This window comes from Idiotropiscis lumnitzeri, chromosome 14 (assembly GCF_059441095.1).
Source record: "Idiotropiscis lumnitzeri isolate Australia: NSW breed Sydney's pygmy pipehorse chromosome 14, RoL_Ilum_1.0, whole genome shotgun sequence".
In the NCBI taxonomy this organism is placed as follows: Eukaryota; Metazoa; Chordata; class Actinopteri; order Syngnathiformes; family Syngnathidae; genus Idiotropiscis; species Idiotropiscis lumnitzeri.
The window spans coordinates 18,176,028-18,198,831 of NC_142404.1; the positions used below are offsets into that span (position 1 = coordinate 18,176,028).

The 22,804-nt window shown below is 42.3% G+C and overlaps 1 protein-coding gene across 2 annotated transcripts in view; it reads left to right on the forward strand.

The window, feature by feature from the left end:
• Nucleotides 1–22,804, forward strand: part of LOC148323843 (low-density lipoprotein receptor-related protein 1B-like) — a 185,633-nt gene that overhangs the window by 101,161 nt on the left and 61,668 nt on the right. For both annotated transcript variants that reach the window (XM_088315974.1, XM_088315976.1), the window contains exons 21-33: nucleotides 1,548–1,730; nucleotides 3,591–3,791; nucleotides 7,409–7,654; nucleotides 10,886–11,083; nucleotides 11,369–11,573; nucleotides 13,285–13,449; nucleotides 13,567–13,811; nucleotides 15,781–15,912; nucleotides 16,964–17,191; nucleotides 17,271–17,445; nucleotides 17,576–17,670; nucleotides 19,955–20,104; nucleotides 22,605–22,745. In XM_088315974.1, coding sequence (XP_088172100.1) covers nucleotides 1,548–1,730; nucleotides 3,591–3,791; nucleotides 7,409–7,654; nucleotides 10,886–11,083; nucleotides 11,369–11,573; nucleotides 13,285–13,449; nucleotides 13,567–13,811; nucleotides 15,781–15,912; nucleotides 16,964–17,191; nucleotides 17,271–17,445; nucleotides 17,576–17,670; nucleotides 19,955–20,104; nucleotides 22,605–22,745 — 2,364 coding nt within the window. The remainder of the gene's footprint in view (nucleotides 1–1,547; nucleotides 1,731–3,590; nucleotides 3,792–7,408; nucleotides 7,655–10,885; nucleotides 11,084–11,368; nucleotides 11,574–13,284; nucleotides 13,450–13,566; nucleotides 13,812–15,780; nucleotides 15,913–16,963; nucleotides 17,192–17,270; nucleotides 17,446–17,575; nucleotides 17,671–19,954; nucleotides 20,105–22,604; nucleotides 22,746–22,804) is intronic.

A 22,804-nucleotide genomic window follows, 5' to 3' on the forward strand; every position in this document is an offset into this window, starting at 1 on the left:
TGTGATGAGTGTGTCTGCAATGAGGTTTTTTTTTTCCCTCATTGAAGTTTTTTTTCTTTTTTTTCTGTGGTGTGCCCCGCCTCTCAGCCAAAAGGACAAGATAAAGGGTTAAAAAAAAATGGATGGATGGATTAATGAGCTCGGTTATTGTAATTTGACAATAAATTACAAAGTCGTTTTCCTTAGCCTGACAATATTCATTTTTCAGCGCAAGCCGTGACTTTTAATGATGGGGTTGTTTCCTTATATCCATTTTAGCGTGCTAATTGCGTTTTGGCAATTCAAGGCAATGCATAAATTCATCTGTTGTAATTACGAGTTCAGCAATGAATCATCTTAATTTGAATAACGTTGTTTTAACACTCATGTGTGACTAATCTTATCTAGTCGCTGTTCTGAGGGAACTTCAACATCGGCAGCTGAATCATTTAATCTAATTAATGCCGGGAAAGAAAAAAAAAACAACTTATGCGCCCTCACAGCTCACTTGCTTGTCGTTGGAATATTCATCAAACCATTTTGTGACGCTTGTGGGTCTGCTTTTGCTCTGAGCACAAAAGAGTGAGTCAGCCTGAGCTTTGACTTGGCTGCCGAGTACTTTGGGGGCTTTGAGTCGGAAGCGTGGAGCAGTCAGCCCCATCTGATTTTTGACTTGGCGGTTTTCTCTTTCAAAAACAAACAACAGCGGGCTGCTCATCAGATTTCCGTTTCGATTGTGCTTTAAGATGAACAATTCTGTCCTTTGATTGACACTATACAAAGCAAAGGTCATGATACAGTGATTTATTTATTGATTTTTTTTTAATTAATTAATTTATTTACTTTATTTATTTTTATTTATAAGTTAATTAATTAATTAAATGTATTTATTTTGGAGGGGGTCAGCCTCCCTGACCTCAAAGTATCAAAAACATTTTCGAGGGCCCAATATGCCATTCTGCCGTGCGGCTTATTCTGGTCGGAGTCGCCGGGAGTTGGTCCTATCCCAGCTGACGACTCCGTGCACTGCTTATCAGTCAATCACATGGTTGTTGCTATATACGGTCAGACAACCATTTACCCGAAGACTGTCACTGAGCTGGAATTGAAAAGTCAGAACGGGTGAACCATTGCAACGTCGGTGACCTGATTCAGCGATCGTGTCCATATAATGTACCGTATCGTCACGGTCGCATTTCCAAAATTGCCTCCCTAAAAATACTTCTTGCTTGTGTTGTCAAGTGAGTATATGTCCTTATATTGCTGTCATATACCGTTGTGCACCGACATCAAAACAGCATGGCCTCAAAATGTCCATATATGGACGTACGGGGTTTCCTCTCTGCAGCCGTCACCGTGGCTTATAAAGTGACGTCAGTCTCAAAACGGTTCATTTTCGAACCCAAGCGGCAAAAGAATACTGCCGTGACTTACCTGTAAATACAAATATCTGCCCTATAAAACTGTTCCCCGTAGAATGATTGAGGGCTGCCGCGCCTTGGCCCGCGACGGCGTATTGTCGAGCTCTGATGCGATCCAATCAATAGTTGAGTGACTTTCCTTTTCAGGCCTGCCATCTGTGATTGAGTGCAGTGGGGAAGAATTCCACTGTGTCACAGATGGGACCTGCATCCCCGAGCGCTGGAGATGTGACGGAGACAAGGATTGCGAAGACGGCAGCGACGAGAAAGACTGCCACGGCACCAAGAGGATGTGTGACCCGAAGGCCAAGTTTACCTGCAAGGATACGGGTAAAAAGTCCAAAATGAAATGGCGGCATCGCCAATGCAGTCGCCATTTCTTTGGGTCAATTTTCATTCGGATGGTCTCACTGTGGTTCACCTCAGCATATTTGTGCTTCATATCACATAGAAGCATCGCGTGAGGGATGAAACAAAAAAATGCAAAGTGGAATATATAAGTTATCGTTAATGAATAAAACAATAAAAAGAAAATACACAACAAAACCAAATATGGATGAGACACCAACCAATCTCATTACCTTACATCCAGTTCCCAAATCTGTTTGTATTATTAAATGAGACCTCAGTCGTTTAGTTCTCATTTAAGTTTAATCCAAAATAGTGTTTTGACACTTTGGATTTATTACAGCAAAAAAAAAAATATTCATGGTTATGTTTTCCCACAAACAAGTTTTTTTTTTTTTTTGTGGTGCCACCCACTCTTTGAATAATGATGTTTTTGTGTTTTGCATTTTATTTCACTCCCTTTGCCCCTTTTTTTTATTCATCCCATGGATATATACATATTTTTGAACAAGCTGCAAATGTCTTTTATCAATTCAATGAAAAAAGATCAACATGTTTTTGTTTGGAGCATTTCTGTCCAAAACCATTTTATTTTTGCAACTGGGCTGGCACCACAGCAGGCGCTAAACATATGGAGGCCTCACTAAAACCGCCATATGTGGATGTTTTTTTTTTTTGTTTTTTTTGAGGGGGGCAGCCAGCCCAAGCGCTTCCCAGTCAATATCGACAAATGTACTCATCTGAACACACACACACACAATGACACCCTCAGCTGCCGCTTCATCCTCCCACACACACTGATCTGGCACCAAGAATAAACCAATGTGGTGACTTTGAAGGAAAATCTGTAAATTGGAACATGCCGCAATCCTGCACCGGCACAAAAATGATGAGGCATGCTGGCGTCTATGATGTTTTCTTTGCTCGCCTCTGTCAGTCGTTCCACCTACTTCTTTCGAACGTGCACCGTTGGAGGAATGGCGTGCTCAAAACAAGCAGCGGGAATGATGAGCAAAAGTTCTGTAACTTTATCGTCGCTGTTGAAACGGTGTGTATGTACTTCATTTGAAGCCCAACAAATATTCTCGCTTTTAAGTTACACATTTAAACAATACGCGCAAATAAAACCGACATTGTCCTCATTGCCATGGCAACACCAGACGGGCCCCCTCAAGTGGTCTTGAAAGATCTCGGGCGGTGTTAAGCGACATTTTGGATGCCATCATGCGTTTAACAGGATTTCCACAGACAATCGCCAGTCTGCCGTAGTACCCAAAATGTCACTTTTATTCAGTGCTTCTCAATTATTTTCTGTTACTCCCCCCCCAGCAAGAAGAAAACATTTTGCGCACCCCCCCTCCCCCCACACCCACTCTCCACCGCAACTATGAATACTAAAACAAACCTACACCATAGAGTTAATACTCCCAATGGGAAATGAGAGCGCCACTGCCAACTACTGGAGTGAATGTGCAATTACACTTTATTGTAGAATGGCGGGAATTTTTTTTTTTAAGAAATCAACATCTGGTCTAAAAATGTCCATCCAGGCAAGGAAAAAACTCAAAAGAAAAATGGGAAGAGTAAAACAGGCCAAAATCCCGAGGTCCAGCATTTTGTACTCACTGCAGTCGTCAATCACTAAACATGCGAAGACCAGAACGCAAACATGTTAAACCGATCAGGGTGAGATAAATGCATTTTTGTTTTTTTTTTACATATTTATTTATTTGGGACATTTTTAATCCGAGTAGACAATTTGGGCTCAACAATCCGATTTAGTTAAAAGCTGAGAATGTGTCATGTGAATTGTTCATGTGCTGTCTGGATCTCCGTCGATAGGAAAGTGCATCACCAAGAGCTGGGTGTGCGACGGCGACATCGACTGCGAGGACCGCTCGGATGAGGAGTCGTGCGAGTCGGCCATCTGCAAGCCGCCCAAGTACCACTGTGCCAACGACACGTCCGTCTGCCTGACACCCGACAAGATCTGCAACAGCAAAGTGGACTGTGCCGACCGCTCCGATGAAGGAGCCATTTGCGGTAAGGACGGACTCTCGCTGCAATTCGGAGCTTTCGGGAAAAGAAAAAAAGTTTTCCGACTCGTTCCGTTACACAAATTTATATTCCGCTTCAATTGCTGGCTCTCTTGTGGTGTGTCCTCGTAACCTCACCGACTCAACCAACTTGAACTTTGCATTTCCAAATCAAAGTATTTTGAAGTCGCGGCTTAGTGAACGACGGTCAAGGTCGGTTACGCCAGATGAAGAAAAAGTCTGAAACGATTATTACATTTTTTGTGGCCAATTCTACTTTGCACCGTCGATGACTTCAAAGTATAAAATCTGGATGGGGAAAAAAAAAAGTTTTTTTTTTATAGCATATTTGCCTGTTGCCAAAGTCACCTGAGATTGGCGCCATCTTACCCGCGTCCTTAATGAGGACCGTCACCGCAAAAGAGGAGCCCATTCAAATCCGAATTTTTCTTGAACAGTCCCAGACGACAGCATCAATGAGGTGACATTAAAAATGGAAAGAAAAAAAAAAAAGGAATGGAGACGAGTCGAGAGGGGAGGAATGTCTAAAGTTTGGCCTTTGAAAATGTGTTCATATTGGATGCGGTCTGACAAAAGGCGACGGCATGCTGAGCGCATCCCGCCAGTTTGAGGTGGGCGTGAACGCGACCTTTTAAGTTTTCAGCTTAACTTTGGGATACTTCAGCTGCGGAACAGCTTGAATCCGTTCCAAATTGTCAACAACATCCAGACATTTGCGGTGGTTTCCTTTCTTCTTTTTGTTGAAATAAACATTGAAATCTTTAAAAATAAATCAATATATATTGAGATAGATCAATGGAAGCGAAACATCAACAAAGAATTGTCAAAAGGCACCTTCTGATGATACTTGAACCTTGATTTCTAGTTCTTGAGGGAAAAGAAGCTCAACAGAACTTTGAAAAAAAACAAAATATATATATGCAATATTCATCACGTCCGTCATGAAGTACATTTGAATGCACAACAAAGTCATAGCGTGAAAATCTACATCTTAGTGGACATGAAGAGTTCAGGTTTCAAATCTCAGCTCCAAAAGCTCAAAATAAATTTAAAAAAAAAATTGAATAAATTATATATATATAAAAAATGAAATAACACCCCCCCAAAAAAATTATTAAATAAAATATATATTTTTTTTTATTGTTTTATTCATTTTATTAATTTATTTATTTTTAGAGGTTCCGTACACAGTAGAATTAGGATGGATAGATTAATCAATTACAAATGAAAATTTTCCAGTTGGCCGCCTGACCAAACTGTGTTAATCATATTGACATTACCCGTGAACTTTATGCCCCATCAAGACCCAATTGCAAAAAAAAAATATGCCGCGTTATGCACGCCCATCAATGTTGTGCACGCTTGCAAAGACCTGCAACCTGTCGCGAATGACGCTCTCCGACACGCAGACAGATTGCTCTTAAATTGCCGCGCTGACACGTCCAAACCGACAACCATTCACGGCTGCCGTTCTCGCCACCGTCCATTCGACTTTTAATGACGCTGCCTTGGCGTCATCGCAATAATACGATGATACATTCCTCCACAGAAGCATTATCCCACTAATCAATCCATCCATTTTCTACACTGGCTTCTCTTGATTGTGGTGAGAGGCGTGGCTGAACTTGGAGTGTTTGCTCGTCAATTGCAAGGCACATCAATAATACTCACTTTTTACATAAAGACGATTTAGAGCCTTCAATGAACTTAAACAAATCAAATAGTTAACAATTCAAAAGTCACTTCAAGCTGTTTACCGCCTCTCCAAAAACAAAACAAAGAGAATGAAACCTTTTGTATTTTAATCACGCATGTAGCCTCGCTTTTCAGTCCGCTGGCTCAATGCCGAGAAAACATGAAGATAACGCAGTCGCACGTTCTTTTTCCTCTGCGTAGAATATCCGTTAGCGCTGCACTGACGAGCTGAAGGAGGTGTTAATTCTCAGTGAATCTTTATGAAACGCACTGCAGAAAACGCCCGCAGCGGATTCCCCAAAACGCCTCCATGAAGACTTTATCCATCTGTATTCTACTGCCCCCTGATGGCGAAGGTTGGCACACCAGAAAGTGCAGCACTGAATTGACGCAGTGACATCAGACGTTGAGGTTGTGACTAGAATACTATCATGGAGTGTTAGCATTCCTTTTTCGGTGAAGGAACAAATTAAAAACATTTCCATTCATTTGAATGAGAAAAGATGATTTGAGCTGTCGTCCTGAGTTACGAGCAAACTCGTATCTCAAGGCGCCGCGGTCATTCAACCACTAAATCAAACAGATAATCCAATGAAATAAGTGGAATTCTGTCGAAAGAAATGTGCGTCTCTCCCATATATTGTTTCCCATCCGTTTTCATCAGCGAGTGTCGGTGCTCACCGCGCTGTTGGATCGCTGACCAAAAGGGCAGGCAATGTGGAAATACTCTCGAGTTAATGATCAGCAAGTGTTTGTCCAAGTGCCATACGAGGCAAGAATGAGCTCTCATGTGGCTGGCGCTCTGGCTCTAATCTCTCAAAATGAGCGGCGTAAACACGGAGTTTCATTTTGTCCGGCAGCGTGGGGCGAGCCTCGGGGGTGCCCTTTACAACCCTCCAGTGCTTGCATTATCTTAGCTGAGAAAAGACGCCTTTCCCTCAAAGTCAATTAGGTTGTGCTCAGGGAGACCTTCAGGGTCCTTTTTTGATTTGCGGCAGATGAGCGAATCTCACAGCCACGTTTAGCGATCGTGACCACACAACACTCAATTTCCACAACGCTCGGATTCTTTTCCGAAGGGACGCTTCTGTCCGATGAAAGCATTCAAAGGAGTCATATTTTCGTCAATCAATAACACAAAATCACGTTTAGTGGCTAATTTAAACAATGGATTGATTAAAATGGTAGGACACGTCGCCAGAACCAGCCGTCCATATCAAGGTCCGAAAAAAAAGCTCTCAAATGACGGCGGTTACTTCATCTTTATCATCAATCATCAAATTCTTTCTCAAAGGTCTTCGAGCCATGAGTGATGCAATGAATACAACGATATGCTGACTAAGCAAATGACTCTGCACCGAGGTTATTTTAGTTCACGGAACGTAATGAAATAATTTTTGATTATTGAAATCAAGTAAAACTGTTTTATTAAAAAAAAAAATGAAACTATATCCCACATTTATAAAACGGATTTTTTTTTTCATCTCCTTCAATTAACATCATACATGAGTTTTCCGGATTTGATTTCAATTTTGAATTTAATTTAATTTATGATGTAATATTATTTATTACTTTACGTCCGAAGCTACGTCAGTTGACCATCCTGAGGGACCATTTTCTTTCTTATCTTGCACTCAACAAAAATTCCATATATTTCAAAATACAAAAGCAAAGCAAAACTAATACAAAAACTAATTTAAAAAAAAAATCAACTACAACAAAGCATTTTTGAAAAGACAAAAATCTAAATTTGATCTAAAATCTTAATCAATCCAACTGAATTCAATAAACAGTCAAAAGAAAATCAAACAAACTCTATGAAAAAAAAGCCCAAACTGTTCACAAGTCAAGTATTCCCTCTGCCAGTGGAGAGCGTCTGAGACACGTTGCATTTTGTTTCGGCGGCAGATCTGTGTCTGGTGGCCCGAGGGGGCTGCAGCCACATGTGCACGGTGGCGCCGGGCAAAGGGGTGGTGTGTTCCTGTCCGCCGGGACTTCATCTGGATGCCGGCAACAAGACATGCGAGGTGGTGGACTACTGCAGCCGCCACCTCAAGTGCAGCCAAGTGTGCGAGCAGTACAAGACCACGGTCAAGTGCTCGTGTTATCCCGGATGGAGGCTGGACCCCGACGGAGACAGCTGCCACAGCACAGGTAACGCGGCGCCCCCGGGGGACGGACGCTGCCACTGCAGTTTGTGGCCGTGACCAAGTTGCGTTTGATCCTCACCGTCGTCTTTAGAAGTCAGATTGCTGCGGCGGTGTCGTTGCTGACTGCACACTTTAAAGGTTTCATGGGAGGGCCGTAGATGATGTGTAAGACAAAAAAAAAAAAAAACCTCGATGCTAACTTTTTGGGGAATATTTTTAGTTGACACTTTTAGGACACGTGCTACTTAGAAAAATGTGTAACTGATAAAAAAAAAAAAAAAAAAGTCGATGCTTTCCAAACAATGAAGAATCTGCGACGATACGGCGGCTTGATTGGTGAACAGCAGGAGAAAATTGTATTCACGAATGCAGATCTGTCGTTGAAAAAAAATATTTCAGCCTTGTTCGCAATTTGATGAGTGCAATCCGCTGATATTCCTTCTGCCTCCCTTTTCAAAACAAAAACTCATCCGGTATTTTCGCACAAGCAATAAGTATGACTTTTGAAATTGTTAACAAGTAAAAAAGCGACTCACTGTTCAGGCTGGGATTCAATTGTCACCCGGAGTAATCGATATTAATAACGACAGTATCGGGATGTTCCATATCATTTTTTTACCAGTATTCACTCTTTGAATGCTCACTGCTACCGTTGTGCTTTTGATATCTAAAATTTAATTGAACACAATGACAAAAAATTGTGAACAAAACTGTTCTTGCCCACACAGATAACGATCGGCCAATCTGCCACAGTATCGCACCAACTACTGCCGAGGTGGATTTCATTTATTTATTTTGCCTGAGGCATCGACGTCTGTTATCGGTAATATCCATGAGTACAATACTTTCAAATCTGGCAAGTATCAGCTTGCTACCGATACCGGTATCGATACTTCTGCAAAAGATATCATCAATGTTTTTCTGACATTCGGGTGGTGACTGAACTTGAACATTTGAAACACTTTCTCATAACGTCAAATGAGAAACTGCGTCCAACTTTAGACAGGCCGGAATGTTCTTTGTTTGTTCTGCATTTGCATATTTATTCCAACAAATGTATAAATACACGCGGAAAGCTTTCCTTTCTCCATTTTTTTTTTTTTTTTTTTTTTTGGAATCCTCAAGAGCTGCGTTCCTCTGCCAAACAGCAGCTGAGGGCGGTTTGTGAGGTCAAACTCAATCTGGTTCAATTATCCGAGACATGCGAGCGCTGACTGGTGAACGTCTCTTTCGTTCTGCGTTGATGCGGCGCGATGGAGGTGCGCGCCCACAAACCGCAGCTTTCGACACCTTTGCAGGCGTTCCGCTTCAAGCCGATCCTTTGCAAACACTTTTTTTTCCCGATTATTTCCGATGCTGTTATTGAATGAGCTACTTTTCATGAGGCGGCTGCGTAACTACTTAAAATAAGACCGCTGTTCAGTCTCACGCACACACACACACCATTGGGTTGTCACGGCCAGATTAATGGACCTTGTTTTGATTACCCGCTTCTCTATTTTCATTTCAAGACTGATGGCATTCGCAACTCTAATCACACATTAACGTGAAAGAGCACACAACCATTTTCTCTCTGGAAGGCGATCAAAATGGTGGCGCCGGATCATAAATCATACTTTGCATGCAAACAAAAACAATTTCATCTGGCGAGAGGTGTTATTGGCTTCTTTGTGATGTCGCCAGTGCGCAGCCGCTCCGCTTTTTTTTTTTTTTTCTTTTTTGCGCATCCCCGGTAATAAAAGCCATTCTGCAAAAATCTGCAAGTGCAGATGGTTTTTTTTTCTCTCTCTGCTTGCGTTGAAGCTTATTATGACGACGTGTGTCATTGAAGCAAGGATGCCTTTTTAATTGTATTCTTTGTGTCATGGCGGAAGGATTTACTTGGCACTTTATAGGACGTCAAAAAATATATATAAATCTTAAAGGAGCCAGACCATTAAAAAAAAATTGTGTACGTTGTTGAGGAGTTAATTGGATTTATTTATTTATTTTTTATGTACATTGTCGTTCTCATGTGAGTTCAACGAAAGAAATAGCTTTCAGAAGCTGTTCCGGAAGCCGAAATAGTCTGGCTCATTAAACCGAGTCTCAGTGGACAGACTTTAGTCGCGCGAGCGCTGCCGCCACTTTGAGGACTTGCCACGAGATTTCGCAACTTCTTACAAAGCACGCAAAACTGTTTACTCACCAGAGTCATCCTATAAATAAGTGCAACTTCCCGTCGCAACCAATTAATATGAAAAGCACGGGGGCAAGAATGTCAAGTGTTTTCATCTTCTGTGAAAAGTACATCGGCAGCCTTTTCAGATCTAGAGTTGCATTGTCGGTGTAGCAACAAGAAAATATGTCCAGAGGTGGCAAATGTGATACTTCGGCTAATTTGGCTCATGACAGCAACTGAAAAAAAAAAAAAAAAAAAAAGCAATTTTTTTTTTCAGAATGCCACAAGCTGCGAGTTTTTACGAGCTGGCACAAGACGAGATGCATTCGTCGCAAATGATTCTTGGACCTAACCAATTCTCTAAAAGTAGAAATATGTCCCACTCGACCGTTAACTGTCAATCAAACAACCTTGGAAAAAGGATTGCTACTTTGGCTTGCATATTTCTTAAGCGTAAATTTAACTCGGTGTTTTTGCGCCAACAACAATTTCTGTCTTTTGGAAAATATCCCACGAGGTGACCTCAGTGTGGCTTTTCCACACGATGACAACGAGGCACTCTAACGTGACCTTGCCCCACACGTCGCCTGTTTTTTGTCACTGGAACCAACTCGTGATCTGATTGGCTATCGCAACTGTAAAAGCCTCCTTGAGGACAAAACAGTCGCCTGCACGATTTTATCTGAAGGCCTCAGACAAATAGTGCGTGCTACTGCTGTTAGGAAATCTGCCCGGCAACACAAGACAGCTGAATACTGATTGGATTAAAAAATCTAACCTCAAAATTCAACACTATGATATGACATCAATTTGAAGAATACGATTTCTTGATGATGTTCGGCCAGCAGAGAAGGCCTTAAAGGCCGTAACCGCCCGCCACTGTCGTGATTTGTTGCTTGCCACCACTGATGATGTAAGCTTATAAGAATCTAAGCGGTGGATCTTTTTCTTGTACTTCAGATCCATTTCAAGATCACAGCTTGCCACTCAAAGTTGATGTCACGCCATCAATTAACTGAGTCTCTGGGGTCGCACTTTCAATATAAACAAGCTCCTTGTTTTTCCCTCACTCAGATCCCTTTGAGGCTTTCATCATTTTCTCCATTCGCCACGAGATAAGACGAATAGACCTTCACAAGAGGGACTACAGCTTGCTGGTGCCGGGGCTGAGGAACACCATTGCGCTGGATTTCCACTTTAATCGCAGCCTCCTTTACTGGACAGATGTGGTGGAGGATAAGATCTACAGGGGAAGGCTCTCGGAGACGGGAGGTAGGCCGACTTGTGAGCACGTGGCGCCTGCAGTGTACACAAACGACTTAAGTGATGTAGCCCGTAAAGAGACCCTCGTGGGTGATAACGGGACGTTTTATTCACCCGTCCTGACACGCATTTAAGTCTTATACGGCCGCTTGTGTTTCTTGGTGCCGTTTGCTTGCTCTTTTAGTCATCGAAAACTAACAAAATAACTAACTCAATTAAAAAAATAAAACTGGAATTAAAATTCCCAAATATCATAACGACACCATGTTGCTCCATGCTTTTTTGTCGTTTCAGGGGTGACTGGGATTGAGGTGGTCATACAACACGGCCTGGCCACCCCGGAAGGCTTGGCTGTGGACTGGATTACGGGAAAGCTGTACTGGATCGACAGTAATCTGGACCAGATCGAGGTGGCCAAACTAAACGGGCATATGCGCACGACGCTGATTGCAGGCGGGATGGAACATCCGCGGGCCATCGCTCTGGATCCAGGGCAAGGGTACGGATCGCCTACATTTGCGATTCCTCGACTGCAAACTGAGCGATCATCTGGCAAGGGAAATTTTAGAAGAAGAGCGGTCGCATTAGATTGCAGAGTTTGATGAGTCATCTGCTCTTTTAGGAGAACATCCTTAAATGGCTGCACTTGCCGACTTGGAAAGCAAAACAAGTTTAGCGCAGAGGAGATATATCAAAAGTCTACACACCCCTGTCCTGATGTCAGGTTATTGTGATTAAAAAATGAGACTGAGACATTTGAAAATGTCACTGATAACCTCAAATGAAAACTGAGATAATATGACTTCTTACGTATAATTGGCGTGTGGTCAAATTAAGTTTTAAAAAATTTTTTTTTATGAATTATGAACACCGCCACGAAGCGAGTGGACGTGCCTGTCCAAACACATTGCATCATTTTTATTTTTTTGTTCACTTTTTTTTTTTGGGGGGGTACCATTTTTTTAATATCCCAAAAAGGCATCGCTTCAACAGGGGTGTGTAGACTTTTCATCTGACTTGATGCGTGTTTGACGACGCTTCCTCCATCTGATTCCTAAAACAGCACCGTTGCCCGCCTACCGCGAGATGTGCAATATTGATATTCCGCAGTATGGATGGTGCCCTCAAATTGGGAGCTTATCCCTGATTAATGCGGCACGGCGCTTGAACTCTGACTGTATACTGAGGCAAGAATATTTTCAGATTAAAGCCAAAGCCAGACATTCCTAAAATCAATTTAACACTCTTAAGACTTGAGTAATCTGCTCCTGTGCTACTCTTAACACATTTGGGAGGATGGCGAAATGTTCTCGCCATCCGCCCGAGGATTAATGGCTGCTCTCTGCGCTCTTCCATTGCCAAACAATAATTCTAATCTAATTACTTGAATCCACTCAAAGCAGAGGTTCATTGATCAGCGCGACCTTATCAAGTGAATCCGACGATTGAGCCGGACGCGGCCATTTGGGCTCGACTTTTTGGTTGACGTCACTCGCTTATTTTTGGCCTTTTGTTCAAGTTGACTTTGTGCGCATCGGCTGCCTTGCAGGTACGGACTCGGGTGGGATAGATACTGTTAATGGTCGCGTGGATGCTGTTCATTTTCAGGCCTCATTGAGCTGTGAAAAGTCCTAACAAAACAGATGGTCTCCTGTTTCAAGGTCTGCCGCGGGTTGGACTGAGGTCGCCGCTGTTGTTCTGGGACACTGACTGCATCTGTCAAGAAGGGCATTCGCTCGCAAATGGATTTGCTTTTGTTTGCGCCACAATAAATGAACAACTCGCGCCAAAAAGTTCGACTTTCATACGTTTTGCGAGCTTTGCTCGCTCGTTGGATGCCTGGAAACTACGCGGCCGCCAAAGGTGGCAAGTCACGGCCGAACATAATCAAGAAATCCTCATTGAATTTATGATAATAATTTGATATATATAAATAAATACAAATTCAGCCAATCAGAATTTAGCTAGCTTGTGTTGCCAGGCAGATTTCATAATACCAGCGACACATTCTTTTTCGCGGAGCCTTCAGATTTTTCCCTGCGGTGACCATTCAGAAATCCCAAATATATTCTTGCTTTTTTTTAACCCACAATGGCCAAAGGAGGGAAAAGTGTAGATTTGATTGCAGTTCTACTTGCGAGGCCATTTCAAGTCGAACTATGTCGGACTTCACTGAAGGCCGAGCGCTGATACTGGTTTTGTCATGGCAGCATTCTCTTCTGGACGGACTGGGATGCGACGTTCCCCCGAATTGAGGCTGCGTCAATGAGTGGACAAGGTCGCCACATTGTGTTTAAAGATATGGAGATTGGAGCCTGGCCCAATGGACTGACGCTGGATCATCTGGAAAAGAGGATTATTTGGACCGATGCACGGTACTGAAGCATTCATGTGTCTTCACCTTCCAGGAAGAGGCGCGAGCTCGCTTGGAAACGGTTTCATTCGACTCCCCGTTCGTGCTGGGGGAACGGGCTAATTTTGTCTTTTAACAGCTCGGACGCCATTTTCTCGGCGCTCTACGACGGCAGCGGCGTCATCGAGATCCTCAAGGGCCACGAGTACCTGTCCCATCCTTTTGCTGTCTCTCTCTTCGGCGGAAACGTCTACTGGACGGATTGGAGGACCAACACTTTGGCAAGAGCCAATAAGTGGACGGGGCAAAACGTCACCGTCATCCAGAAGACGAGCGCTCAGCCTTTCGACCTGCAGATCTTTCATTCCAGTCGGCAGCCGCAAGGTGAGCTCTTCTGTCTTTTTGCTCGTACATGTTTTTAGAGTTTGTGTCATTTTTTTCCCCCCGAAAGAATATAAATTATAACAATTCAATAGCATCCCAAATATTAGCTAAACATTTTTAAAAAATTTTACTGCTCAAAACCTTTAAAATCCTTCAATGTGACTAACTTATGTTTCTAATAATTTGATTGAATAATTTTTCATTCAAAACTAAACGCTAATCAAATATAATTAACCTTCCCGTCATTTGCATTATCGCCAAAATTCCCATTGTAATCCTCCCGGTGCCATTTGAGTGCAAAACGCGTCCCGTGCATAAAGAAGTATTATCATAATGGTAATCGGGTTTATGTCAATTTAATGCTTCCTCGGCTTTTCCCAATGTGTCACCAATTAATTATCATTTCCTTCCTGTAGCGTCATTAGCATGATTGTGCACGAGAGAGAAATGTCATCAAATGGGCTCTGTGTTTCTCTAGAAGAGCATGCCTAATCCTTTCTTTTATTTCCCCCAAAAATAAATAAATAAATAAAAGAAGCAGCAGCAGCGCGTGTGCGCATGATGCTTCGCTGCACCCTGAAAACATTTGGGCGGGAGGAAGGAGAGGAATGGCTGTGATGTGATATGACAAAGAAGGAAAATACGCAGCTGGTCTCACATGCCGGCGAACGGCGTTTCACTGGAGGCACTCGAAACACAAAGCAAAGCGGGTGCTTCAGCGCAGGAGTAGGCGAACAATCATTTGCACATTAGAAAGCGCACAACAGTCCCGTTGCCGTCATTTGCATAACTCGCAAGTGATTGACTTTTAACCAGCGATGACCACCACAAAGAAACCTGCCTCATAGCCTCATGACGAAAGAGCAGAAAACCTTTTCTGTCCGTACCTCGTCGTGATTCATTGTGCCGCCTATGACACACGCCGTTCAATTGCCTGACAGTCAGCATTTTGTATTTCTGAAACAGAGCATTGTAGAAAGATACCGGACATATTTGCATGAATTTTTCATGATTGTCATCATACAAAGTATTATGTTGCTAGTTGGATGTTGTCAAACTCCGTCATAGTGAGACATCAACAAAGACAAAAACATTTGCGAAATGTGAAATGTTTGGCCAGTGTGCATTTCCCACAGCATAGCATTTATTAAATGTATTATAAATAATATAATAATAATTATAATTATTATTATCATGATTATTATAATTGTAATAAATAATCATAAATATTTATTAATTAAATAAATTCATAAAAGGATGTGAAGTTCAATGGGAAATTATTATATATATATATATTATTTTTTAATGTTATTTATTTTATTAATTAGTTTTTTTAGAGTTTTTTTATTTTTTATTTTAACTTCTCACGATCATAGGAGCATTATAATGGAAGAAAAATGATGAATATACTATAAACGATGAATGTAATATCTGGCTTCTTGTCTGTGTGAAACTTCCTGTGTTGCTAAAGGACCCTGAATGCTCCATGTTGCTTTTGCAACAAGCATGTGACAAACGTTGTTCTGCTCTCCCTGCATCCTTTTTCAAAAAATGTACACACACCTTCGCAGGCTGTCAAAGTCAAATGTCAAAAAAAAAGCATGAAATAAAAGGTGAGTAAGGTTTAACTGTTTGCTCAGAGTGCTTCTTTTTGCTAGCGTTGCGCAGATTATTTTTGTACTTTCCCCTCAGATATTTTTTTTTATTGTTTTGTCTTCTTTTGTTTATGCTTATTTTAGATAATAAATAGGTCACAGTAAATGTCTTTTCGTGAACACTTTCCACACATTCACCAAAAAATTTTTTCCGACTTCACAGCAATAAAAAATGTTTTCACTTATCCGTTTTTGACACCGATGTCAGCATTTTCGTTGGAGTCGAGTGAAAGCGGACATATTTGTGTGCTTGCCATTTCAACTTTGTGGCTGTCTTGATTAGTTTTTTCTTTGACGCGTCTCCTTCCTGTCAGCCTCCAACCCTTGTGAGCAAAATGATGGACGCGGTCCCTGCTCGCATCTTTGCCTCATCCATTACAACTCCACAGCATCCTGCACCTGCCCGCACCTTATGAAGCTCTCGCCCGACAAACAATCCTGCTTTGGTGAGCGCAAACATTCGTCATCTTTCATACTTTTCTCTCGCGACAGTGGGGATGTAGAGAAGGAGATCTGCAATTGTGGGAACGCCGAACAATATTGGCTTTATTTACATGGACACCAGTCGCCCGACTGCCGTACCCAATTTGAAATAAGTCATTTTAAATCTTGTGATCATATTTTGTAGTTGCTTCTTTCTGAACTCTATCATTTTCATTTTGCTTAAAAATGGATCTTCATGTCCCGGTCAGGTCAAACGAAACTCTTCTCACACAACGGAGAAAAGTTTTAACAACAACCCTGCTCAACTTGAATGATTAAAAAAAAAAAAACGGCAATTATATAAAGTGCTGCTTTCAAATCATGAAAAATGAACCATTTTCTCCGCTCTTGAATGCTGTGGGCGTGTCCGCTGAATGCGCTGAAACTCAACTGTCAATCAAAAATATGACTTTGCCCAGCGTCTTTCTGACGTTCAAGCTGTTAAAATATATCCACTTAAAGCTCCTCTCGACTCGAATATGACCCACTTTGTGTTAACGGGGCGGCTTTTCCACCTCGCAACAACGAGGCACACCAAAGCGGCCACGCCAGCCCAAAGCTTGATTATTTTGGGCCCATACAGCGCCCTCAAACGTATTTCATTGAATGCATTCACAAACAAATCTCTGAATTCATTTTTTAGAGTCTCTAAATGTGCTGAGGCCAGAAGTCAATTTTGTCTTCTGACGTTTTCTTACAAAGCGCTGTCAGTATTTGCATTACGCTTTTACATTTGAAGGCCAATCGTTAAAAAAAAAATTTAAAAAAAGAAAGCTACATTTTCTACAAGCAAAGAAGAAATGTCATATACCGTCACCCTTTCGTACTTGAAAGTCAACACGAGAGCGGAGAAGAACCACTTGACAACGTAGCCTTGCCAATCGTTCGCCAAAATGGGAGACAACATTAAAGCAAAAGCGAGCCTTGAGTTGTCGGAAAAACCAGATTGCAGATTCACCTTTCTTGATTTATTCATTTGTGTTTTTTTTTTTTATTTCTTAATCATTCCAACAGCTTTGAAAAAGTTTCTCCTGTATGTGCGGCGCTCGGAAATCCGAGGCGTGGACCTTGACAACCCGTACATGAACGTCATGACGGCTCTGACGGTGCCGGATATCGACGACGTCACCGTCGTGGACTACGACGCCGAGGAGGAGAGGATTTATTGGGCCGACGTTAAAACTCAAACGATTAAACGGGCTTTCATCAATGGCACCCAGCTGGAGACCGTTATTTCTTCAGGTGGGAACATTTTTTCTAAGTTCAACACATCGTTTGTACGGCATGATGGCTTGTATGGTGCGCTCCTTTCTGCCGACAGACATAGTGAACTGCCGCGGCCTGGCTTTGGACTGGCTTTCCGGGAACTTATATTGGCTTAGCTCGGAGAATGACGAGTCACAAATCAATGTTGCTCACTTTGATGGCTCCCTGAAGACTTCCATCATCCACGGCATTGATAAACCGAGGTGCCTCGTTGTGCACCCCGTCAAGGGGTAAGTCGATCACACAAGTCGTCGGTAGCCTTCATCACCGTGTCGCCGTCAATTTCAGGACAAACCGAATCGATCTCAGTTGCAATTAATAACCAAAAGTGGGGGTGTAACTTTTGTCCCGTCCCGCCAGAAAAATCTATTGGACCGACGGCAACACCATTAACATGGCCAACATGGACGGGAGTAACAGCAAGGTCCTCCACCAGAACCAGAGAGAACCTGTCGGTCAGTACCGCAGCATTTGCAGCATACGAGCGAAAACGAAAGCGGATCTCATTTTTTTCCGACGCATCGCGTCCGTCTGTCACGCACACGCACACACGCACACACGCACGCACGCACGCACCGAGAACAAAAGCAGCCTTACCGTATGAATGAACGGAGAACAAAACCACTGCCTTGCAGTGGAGCTTTAATTCTTTATTTTTTTTTTTCTCGTGCCATATAATCACGAAAAAGAATGCGTCTGAAGTCATTCAGGATTTATTGTAAAGTGCTTAAAGACGAACATGCATTCAATTCCGCCAGCTGGCGTGCGCGTTAGTGAGACGAGCGTGATTGGGACATTTTCACCAGATTAAGGCCGTTTGTCACATTTCCGTCCTGGAAACGTCTGGCTTGTTGTTACTTGCATGTCGGCTATATCCATCCATCCATCCATCCATCCGCCAGACGCGGTACACCTTGAATTGGTTGTCAGCCAACCCAGCAGCACACAACGACGAACAACCACTCTCGCTCACAATCACACCTTAGGACAAGTGTTCCGTCGACCTACCATGCATGTTTTTTGGAATGTGGGAGGAAACCGGAGTACCCGGAGGAAACCCACGCAGGCACGGGGAGAACATGCAAAGTCCACACAGGAAGGCTGGAAGCTAAAATGGAAGCTGGTGTGTTCCTGATGAATCTCACGCAAGCTCTGGTAGAAATTGACAACTCCTCACACGAAAACAAGACATTTGAACTTTGAACCTCAGAAATGTGAGTCAGAAGTGCTAACCGCTGGCTCACCACACTGCCGCTAATATATTGTAATTAAGCAATATTGGTCATTGAGAAGCGGAAGATAATCACAGCTGTGATGATAAGCTATACAACATCATGACCGCAAGTGTGAGATTACATTTTTACAAGCATCATTTATTAGTTAACATCATCAGCAACACAAAAATATCAGATTTGTTTGTCAATTATTCGGCTCCGGCAGCAAAAATAGCAGCAATCAGTGTTGTTAGCCGTTAGCATGACTTGCTAACTATTCAAAGCGTCGGCGTCAATGTTAACAATATATATATATCTATATATATATATATATATATATATATATATATTCAGCGCATTTTACTATGTCTTTTCCACAGAGGGAATTGGAATTGCAATCGTTCCACGTCAAGCAAAATTCACACAAAAATTCGCTCGCTAGTAACGTTAGCATGTTGGCCGAGCGTCCTGTTTGTACATTTAATGTGTCGTTAATGAGCCACATCATCACATGGGCTCGGTCGGAACAAACTGTTCTAGGTCTAATTCTATAAGGATAATTTTTTTTTTTTATATACTGAATCTTTTTCCTCCCTTGCACTTCATTTCCAACGTGTGTCTGATTAGTGAACAGTCCAGGTTGTGATCTCTCACCTCTCACTCATTTTTACAGTAATGAGGACAAGCATGGATGCATTCAGAGTAATGATCTCATGTGGAGCCATATTGGTTTTTACTCGATTGCCAGACATGCCAACTTGCGCAATATCAATAAACTGTTCAATGTTTTAGTGTAACTCCACAAATAATTCATTGACAGCTCGGTGGTGGATTTTTGAATCGTAAGATTTCCGCTAAAATGAGTACCTCGCTAACAGTGTTACTGAAAACTCGGTATTATTTGATTTTTTTTTTTCTTTTTAGGCAGAATTATTGATGCGGGAAAAAAAAGTTATTTTCAATTGACTCAAGGTGAAAACCAACTTTTAGTTTTTTTTTCCTCCTCATGCATTTTTCTCCACCCTCTCTGGCCTGTCAGCAGGATGCGCCAAGATTCATTTATGATTACGGGCTGCTAAATTAATGACGCATTGTGAATGTGAATCTGACAGACATAAATCCAACACATACTGAGAGATGTCCAAAAGTGCACAACAGAAAAAGCTTCCAAAATCCCGCCTGATGACATCATCAGCCTTGAAGAGTATTTAAAGGTCACCTTTCTTGTTCATTGGTTTTCTAAAGACATCGGACTCAAATAGAAATGCAAAATGGAGTCGGAATGTTTTTCCCCCTCTTTTTTCTTTTTTTTTTTTTACAATTTATAAGTCTATTTCCTTTTTGGGTCGATTTTTACACAAAATTAAAGCTAATTTATTATCTCCCAATTCAGTCCATTGCTGTGTCAAACGTGTCTAAAATGATGTTTTGTTGTTATTACAAAACAATCTCAACTGACTAGCAACCAATTTCATTCGGGCGTGATCATAAATCTCACTTTGTCGGCGGTTTGTTTCACTCCCAGGTCTCTCGATAGACTACGCGGCTAACAATCTTTACTGGATTAGTTCGGCCAACAACACGATCAACAGGTGCAATCTGGACGGAACCGGACTTGAGGTGCTCGAAACGCTGAAGAGGCAGCTTACGAAAGGAACCGCTCTCGCCGTGATGGGTGAGTCTCTCGCGCCATTTGCATGCGTACGTTTGGACCACACATACGGAAAAGCTGAAAGGCTCTTTTTACTCTTCATTATGTTTTTGCATTGTGTATCTTGTTAGAGTGATTTGTGGAGACACTTCTTCCCTTAAATTGACTGTGACTGTTTGTTTCCTGTTTAGAAAAGGCTTTTATTATAGCGCTCACAAATGGGAGTGAGAAGGCAAGGCGACAAAGAATAATGGCGTTGTAGCGGCGTATTAGCAGGTACAGCCAAACAGCGGAATCATGTCTGCTCGTCGCCATCAATCACAATTAATGTGGCGCAAATTGTTTGGAATGGGAGCGAGAGCAACAGCGCAAACTTTATGAAATAGAGACTTTTCACATGGCATTGACAGTGCATTTGTCACGGAGGAACAACGTGAAGTCCAGGCGCATCCCCGTATGGAGTGTTTTAGATTTAACCTTCCAATTGCGATGGGTATGATTTACGGCTGTAGCTATCGAGTAGTTAAGTATTCGGATATCCTACTGGAAATTCAAACAAATAATTGGCTATAATCAACATTTCATACTAAAATTTTGGCTAGCAGCACACTATTTTCCTCTCTAGCAACGTTGAGAATTGAGATAAAGTGGCATGAGAACCACAGTAGCACGAAACGCTAGCGGCACGTACTGTTTAATACAGTGTGAGCGTAATTTAGATGTTTTGGGGTTGTTTTGTTTTTTGGGACACCCTTAATTAGCGATTGATTATTTCACGACAACGTTGTGTTGTTGCCGTCGGTAGCAAGAGTTTGTGACTGCGATAATCGCGCCAAATGCAGACAGGAAGTCAAGTCTGTCTTTACGCCGGGACACTCTGCCGGAAACAACTTCAAAATAAAATCCTACAAGGCATTCATTTGCATCTTTTATTATCAGGTGCGGTTTATTTTGAAGTTGGCCTTCAGAGAGTGTGTTGCTATCATGTAAATAATGAACAAATGTTTCTATTGTTAGCTTGACTTTTTCTACCTGATACTAGCGCGCACATAAATAAGATGGTACTTCTGGCACAATAAATGCCTTAAGCATTTTTTGAGCCGACGTACTCGAATCATTCGAGGATGGGTTTCAGCCCTCGTATGATGTGACTACTCTGGTAGTTTTGGATTGCAGTGCACTAAGAGATGATTTTCATCCCTTTTGGGTAAATAAACCGACCATGATATTAAAGACTGAGCGTGTCATTCACAACGGAGCATTATCTCGTCATTGCCTTTCTGTACAGCATAATTAGATAAGGCTGTGATTGGTGCGCGTATCGCAAGCTAATTATACCACTTCGGGATCAATAGGATAAATAAACAAGCCAGTCGTCGTTGAAGCACATTTACCCAACTGCGTCTGTGTTTCTTGTCTCTCCTGTCATGACCAATTAGTTGGTTTTGTTTGAAGTAGTTAAAGTTCATCCAAGTCGGTCTCGTGCGTAAACAAGCACAGCTCGATTTGCATCGGGAAACGAATGTCCCTCACGCAGCAAGAGACCGAAACAGACGGAAAATCGCTGAACACGATGAAATGAATTAGCCATTTTAGCGCAGATCGCTGCGGGATAAAATCAATCAATTCATTTTTCTTGTACGGGGATGTGCGCTGGGAGAAGGCATTGACGTCGGTGGGGGGGGGGGGGTGCAACACTATACACCGACGTCCTATAGCTCTGTAATAATTGGATTGGCTGGAGGGATATGCGAAGACCTCTCCTTAGAAGGTAGGCCATTCATCAGCATCGACTCGCCTTGAATCTAACGAGCAGTTGATGTGGAAATTGAATATGATGTGCCACAAGCGAGCAATCACAACGAGCCAGCGCGCCCCCCGCGGGCGTCAAATTAACATCGAGAGCAAAGCTAATCGAGGCCCGCGTGCCCCTGCGGGGTCAAGCGTTTTGTCAACTTCGTGTCGACTGTCACTTGCACTCACAGCAATTCTAGTTTTGTGAACACACGCCAATGGGACCTGGAGCTATTCGTTTAAGCGGGAATCATTCCTGTGTGGGTCTTGGGATGAAGCACTTGAACAGGCGTGGGCAAACGACGGCCCGGGGGCCACATGCGGCCCCTTAAATGTTTAAATCCGGCCCGCCGAATTTGAAGAAAATTAAATGAATAAACCTTGTGAATGTTTCATTTTCTAAATACTGTGGTGTGTAAAAGACAGAGACTCAGTACCGATACTGGCTGGAAATAATTTTTTTGGGTGGGGGAGCTCAGTTGTTATGTAGATGTTACAGAGCTAAATATAACAAAATAGTCTCAAGTTCAATCAAGGTTTAAAGGCACCTGTGTGTGTTGCTTGTAAATGCCGTAAAAGTCAGTGAAGGAGTCTGCGCTTCTTTGTTGCCATAATAATGCGGAGGATGTTTTCTTGAATGTGTGGCCACGTCTTATAAGGAACGGATCTTTTAGCTCCGATTTATCTGTCCATTTTTTTTCCTTTTTTTTTTTTTGTCTTTTTGTTGCAGGCAGTAAACTGTGGTGGGCAGATGATGAATCGGCACAGCTGGGAAGTGTCAACAAGAGGGATGGCCGGAACTTTGTCAATCTGCGAAACAAGACTGCCGGGGTCATTCACATGAAGGTGTACGACCGGGAAGGTCAGAAAGGTGAGTGAGGTCTTTAGTCACATTTCCACCGAGTGCCACAGTTCATTTATTTATTTTTT